This window comes from Macrobrachium nipponense, chromosome 35, assembly GCF_015104395.2.
Source record: "Macrobrachium nipponense isolate FS-2020 chromosome 35, ASM1510439v2, whole genome shotgun sequence".
Taxonomy (NCBI): Eukaryota; Metazoa; Arthropoda; class Malacostraca; order Decapoda; family Palaemonidae; genus Macrobrachium; species Macrobrachium nipponense.
Genome location: NC_061096.1, coordinates 5,103,695 through 5,109,796, shown reverse-complemented (window position 1 = coordinate 5,109,796; position 6,102 = coordinate 5,103,695). Strand labels below are relative to the sequence as shown.

The 6,102-nt window shown below is 32.6% G+C and overlaps 1 protein-coding gene across 1 annotated transcript; it reads right to left on the bottom strand.

The window, feature by feature from the left end:
- Positions 1-645: 645 nt before the first annotated feature.
- Positions 646-5,824, bottom strand: LOC135208399 (uncharacterized). Its single transcript, XM_064240529.1, has 5 exons — positions 5,771-5,824; positions 5,465-5,658; positions 4,047-4,221; positions 1,299-1,407; positions 646-1,008 (listed from the first exon to the last, which is right to left on the bottom strand). The coding sequence occupies exons 2-5, from the start codon at positions 5,650-5,652 to the stop codon at positions 809-811; spliced, it is 672 nt and encodes a 223-aa protein (XP_064096599.1). The 5' UTR covers positions 5,653-5,658; positions 5,771-5,824; the 3' UTR covers positions 646-808.
- Between the last annotated feature and the right edge of the window lie 278 nt (positions 5,825-6,102).

The following is a 6,102-nucleotide window of genomic DNA, read 5'->3' as shown; positions in this document are numbered from 1 at the left end:
GACAGCAGTCTCTGAAATATAGTACTTTTCTCTCTATATTTTGGTGTTTTTATGGGCTCCTTTTATTAGATGGAATTCTGTTGTAACGGAACATTTTTACCAGTCATATATATATATATTATATATATATATATATATATTATATATATATATATATATATATATACATATATATATATATATATATATATATATATATATATATATATATGTATTTTTCCAGAAAAAGCAATTCTTTGCATAATTTTCTGGGTATTTCCTGGTGTAAATTGGTCTGGTACTACCCAAAGTTACAGAGGATTCATTTTTTCCATTCTCATTTTATAATAACTAAGCGACGTGTCTTTGCCTGGATAGTAAATGAGAGTTGCCTTCTGTCAGTGATGTCATGAGTGTGATACAGCCACCTCCCGAAAACTTTGGAGTTTAGAGAAATGATTCCCAGTTCGTGAAACTTCAATTGGATGCCATTTCTGTCGTACGTTTTATCCTGGTTAAAATCGCTATATTTTTATCGCTAGTCATTCATCATCTTTGATAAAAGCATACAGTATTCCACCATATTCAGAGAAAGAACATTTTGATCGTGAAACAGATCCTGACTGCTTGCGCTGCTCCGAAAGAGGACTCTAATAACTAGAAAACAAAGTGCTACAATTTATTTTTTTTGTCTCATGATTATTTGTAAAATCCAACCTGTTTATTTCAGATGGTATTTCTTGACAGAGGATTATTACTTTCTTAAACTTCCCTGGAAATAACTTGAATCCTAACGATTTTGAGTTTCACAGTCTCCATTCTCTTGTTTTCATCCATCCAAACTGAACGGGAGCTTGAGCTTATCAAGCTCTTTTTGAAGACTCGTGGACACGCTACTTTCCAGTTGGTTAATGATCTTGTCGCGAGCGCCATTGACTTTTTTGTTGAGATATTTCTCAGCGAATGAGTTGGCGATCCATAGCCCAGTCACGCCAGTTTTGATAGGTGCGAGCTCAGTTACTTTGAATTCTGCGGAAGACGAGAAGAATTGTATAGAGTGAATCCACCTTTATGCTCATAGACAATATTAAGATTATTATTATGGGAGATCATAAAGTATATATCAATAATCGTTTTCAAAACTTTGATCATGAAAATAAAATGTTTAAAACTAATTTTATTTTTATATTGTTTGGATTTTTAAACTACTGGCTTGTCAAAACTGTAAATTTAAAGATTGGAATATCGAATACAGAATGAGATCTCGTCTAAGAATATGAAATATTCAGAGGTTATTCATATAACTATTACCACCTTACCTAAGAGTGTTGCCTTAGGAGTTTCTGATAGATTCATGACCACTCTGGCTCTCACGCTCACTCTGTCTGTGGAAGCCTTCACTGTGCCCTTCAGCTTGACGAAAAGGAACTGCGAATGAAGGAGATCTATGAATTTCACGAAAAGCGCAAAATCATCAAGGTAATAATTAGATTGTATTTGGTCTGAAAACTAACAAACACTACGATTTCTTTCTTCATTAGCCTGTGATTACGTTTAGGCTACCGCACACGGGGCAACTACTTAGTGGCCAATTTATGTGTACCCGCAGACGAGACACTATTTCTGACCGCGACAGTTGAACTTCTAACAGTGTCCACATGGATAACTACTGTTGATGTTGCATGTGTTTGCGCTTTGCTACTGAAGAGAAAGAAACCGCTAAAGATATTTATAAAATAATTAGCTTCATATTTTACTACACTGCAAGAAGCTCTAATATGGCAGTATGATAAGATTTAGAAATATAAATGATATATTAACAGAAATAAAGAATGCACTGTGTATGTATATACTGTCTACATACTATACATGTTAAAAAAAATATCGACATATACTCTTCCCCTTCTCCTCGTAAGTAATTATTAATTCCTTTGTATTAAAGAATATATAACAGTAAAGTACAGTATACAATTGCATAACATATCTTCGTATCTGAGAAGGACCGTTACCAATATATATATATATATATATATATATTATAATATATATATATATATATATTATATATATATATATATATATATTGGTAATCTTCTCAGATACGAAAGATATGTTATGCAATTGTATACTGTACTTTACTGTTATATATTCTTTTAATACAGGAATTAATAATTACTTACGAGGAGAAGGGGAAGGGTATATGTCGATATTTTTTGTTACATGTATAGTATGTAGAACAGTATTAGTTTTTTGTGATGCATGTGTAATGTACGAAATAGCATTATATATCATAGCTCTCTATACGATATGATATATATATATATATATATATACATATATATATATATATTATATAAATCTATATATATATTATATTAATATAATAATATATATATATATATTATATATATATAGATATATAGATATATATATATATATATATATATATATATATATATATATATATATATATACTATATATATATATATATATATATATATATATATATATATATATATATATATATAATATATAATCACACACACAAACATATATAGGTAGTTTTCTTATGATGCCACAGCAGACGAGTACCTGATAAGCAGCCGCCATGTTTTAGGTGAAGCACTGTAAACAAAGGAAATACCAAATTTCGTTGTTATTCTAAGGAGTTATGAACCATATCAAGAAAAATGGCTAGCAAGGACAATTGACAAACTTGTAAGTAACAAAGACCTGGACAAGTTGACACCTGAACAAAGGAGTTCTGATGTGGATTTGCTGCCTGCAGTGACGTATCCAGATATCGTGAACTATTAGGTTAAAGATGTAAGCCATACATATTGGACCAGCTCAAGGCCTATAAGTCTCTGGAGGCTTACAACTATTTTGTACCCGGTTGGGTGAAGGATCTTAAACAGATTGTTGAAAATGGATTCTGTATTGCCACTGCTCGGTTTATACATTCAGAGGGTGTCTTCACCACCTCCGTAGCCACGGGTAATCGCCATGCCAGATGGAGCCATTTGGTTCGATGAAAACTTACATGAAGCCCAGGTTTTTTACACATAAAAATACGAATATTTTTCACTTCCATTAGAGTAACAGAAGTTCTCTTCCGGGATTTCGTTAAGTCGTTCTAAAATATTTTCACGGTTGTATGTTTGAAAGACGAGATTTGTGGACAATCTACACATCTACTTACTATTCAGCCTTTTCAATAACGGACAAGATCGATTATACTTTATATGATGTGGCATGTATAAGATGAATGAAGTTGCGATTCCAAAACTGAGGTCGCCATTGCTCTTAAGTGCTGCAACAATATGTTGAAAGTGTGACAAATTGACACAGAAAGGATTAGCGACAAATAATAATAATAATAATAATAATAATAATAATAATAACCAGCTATTTTAACATAAAATCGAATACTAGGAGTTGTTTTCCCAAGTGTGACGTTTCGGAATTTTGTTGAGAAATCAAGTATAGTGGTTGCATTTTGCCTAACTGCCTTCGATGTCCGTGTGCAGTTCACTATCCACTACTGCAAGTTTTAAAGATTTGACCAAAATAGCTTCCTAGTGGTTCTAAATCATCTATCATTTGACAGAGAACACAGTGGCTGTTAATGAATTACTTTGAGAAATATTTAAACCCTAGGCTTCTTTAATTAGTCACCATTATCAATAATTACATTAACAATTATAATACTCATCACTAATGAAGTGATCTGAGCAGATTCTCGTATATCTTGACGGCTGAAAATTAGCCCTGTTTATCCTAGAAATCCACAGTGCTCTCCTCCTTTTTCTCACAATAGCGGGACTGAGTAATACGAGTTGCCGTCTCTCTTTGACCTATTGTGACATCCAAACACACTTCCAGTGTTCACCATATTCAAAAGGATTAATAGGTACAACATCATTGCAAATCATTCCAAGATTGCGTGTGGCGCTTCTGCTCAACACCGATGACCGGGCCTCATTCTGGATCGGAAACTATCTATACATAATTCATAACCACACACAGACACACACACACACATATGGGCAACACACAAACCTACCCTTTTTGACCACCTGCATTTAACCGTGATCCTGTTGGTAGAAAGTCCAAATCCGAAGAAAATTTGGTTACCCTTGACTTCGAAAACGGCGTCGCCAACACGTTGGACACCTTTGTCATAGTACAGGGTGCAACCATAGGCGTATTTGGAATGAATGTCTTTAATTTTCGCTGCGCTGTAATTGAAATGTTATGAGAATATTAATGGCTAACGGAAAAGTCTTGTAGCTGACATTTGGGCCTGTGGTAAATTTTTAATATGGGTCTCTTAAATGTGCTAGGACATAAAAAGTTAAAGGATACAAATATTGGCTAACAAAATCTCTTTTCAAGTCGTTTCCTGAAGGTATTTACAATTTTGAAGAAGTATTTTGTAAAAATGTTAGTACTAGAGTTAATATATTGATATTTTCAGAGGCTTCTTTCATATGACCGAAAAAGTATATTAAAAAAATCACCTGAAACGCAGTACCTAGTCAGTTAAAAAAAATTAATTTTCTAAAAATGCTTAGTAAAGGCGTATTTTAGTTTTGAGAGAAGTTTATGAGAAAAGGGCAGGAGAATTCGAAGGCCTTGCAATTAGCCTACTTTAATATCTGCATTAGTGTTAGGAAATCATATCAGCCATTGGTCATATCCGTAGCTCCTTAATTAACAACAGGGACGAAGAAAGATGAGAAAGGGAGGAAAGAGTTTGCATAACGACGTAGTACAGGATCTACACTCTTTGAATTCATAAAGAATCATAGCACAAATTCTTTCCCGACAAAATGTTTTGAAACAGAACTTGAAAAATTCCAGTGGTTATTAAATATTGAAAATCATATATTTTATATATATATATATATATATATATATATATATATATATATATATCTATATATATATATAATATATATATATATAATATCTATATATATATATATATATATTAATATCTAATATATATTATATATATATATATATATATATATATAATATACTATATATATATATATTATATATAATACTATATATAGATATATATATATATATATTATATTATATATTATAATATAATATATATATATGCAACAGTAATAGCCACATGCCCTCTTAACTTCTTGAATTCTTTGCTCTGTTTTGGATATGCTTGTCCCTACAAAGCCTGAAGATTAGAAAAAAACAAAGAATTCAAGAGGTTAAGAGGCATTGTAGCTATTACAGATGCATATGTATCTGGTAAAAAGTGACAGGTAGATTCTAAACAAAGACACATACACACACACACACATATATAATATATATATATATATATATATATATATGTGTGTGTGTATGAACTAAAATTGCTAGTAACGGTGTAAGGTTTATGCTGGCCTGACATGAGTTATGAATACAAAGAATGCATTTTTTTTCTCTACTACTCACAACACTCACCTTGGGATGTCATTACTGAGCTTCACCAAAAGGGAGTCGATGAAAGAGTTGACATTGAAGGGGGGAATAGTGAGCCGAAGGAGAACAGGATGAACCGGGTCGTCGTGGTTTTCGAGTGGATCCTGGCCCTCCAAAACCTGCGACGTTGAAGACAACGCCAACAAAAGTAAGAGACCGAGAACCTTCATGTGTTCCTGAGAAAAAAAGATTCTTTTCTTAGGGTGATTAGTGCTTCATCCTTGAGGGAAAATTTATATCAGGAGATAACAACAATGGACTACAAGAAAACAGAGGTAATTAGAATACTTTGGTAGAAAATAAGGTAATGCACAAGTGCTCAGATACTCACGAGCGCTGGTAACCAACTGAGATACTTTGCCTTCTTGAAGCTTATATTATAATCACTACCAGGTGAGTGCGTGCGTTTATGTGTATGTTTGTACGTTCGTTTGTGTATAGCGTAAGGCTTGGATGCAGGGATACCATGGGGTAATGCAGAGGGAGGGGGAAGTTTCCCACAGGAACAAGAGCTTTATGCATGTATGTATGTATGTATTTATGTATGTATGTATGTATATTATTATAATTGTGGTTTACTCTGTTATTTAGCATTTGATATCTTACTCAGATGAATTCAT

Excerpts from the sequence above, each read along its gene's own strand:
- LOC135208399 (XM_064240529.1), bottom strand. The coding sequence starts at position 5,652 with ATGAAGGTTCTCGGTCTCTTACTTTTGTTGGCGTTGTCTTCAACGTCG. Across the intron at positions 1,408-4,046 it reads AATGCAGGTGGTCAAAAAGG|TTCCTTTTCGTCAAGCTGAA; the intron begins GTAGGTTTGTGT and ends CTTCATTCGCAG. Across the intron at positions 1,009-1,298 it reads TCCTAAGGCAACACTCTTAG|AATTCAAAGTAACTGAGCTC; the intron begins GTAAGGTGGTAA and ends CGTCTTCCGCAG.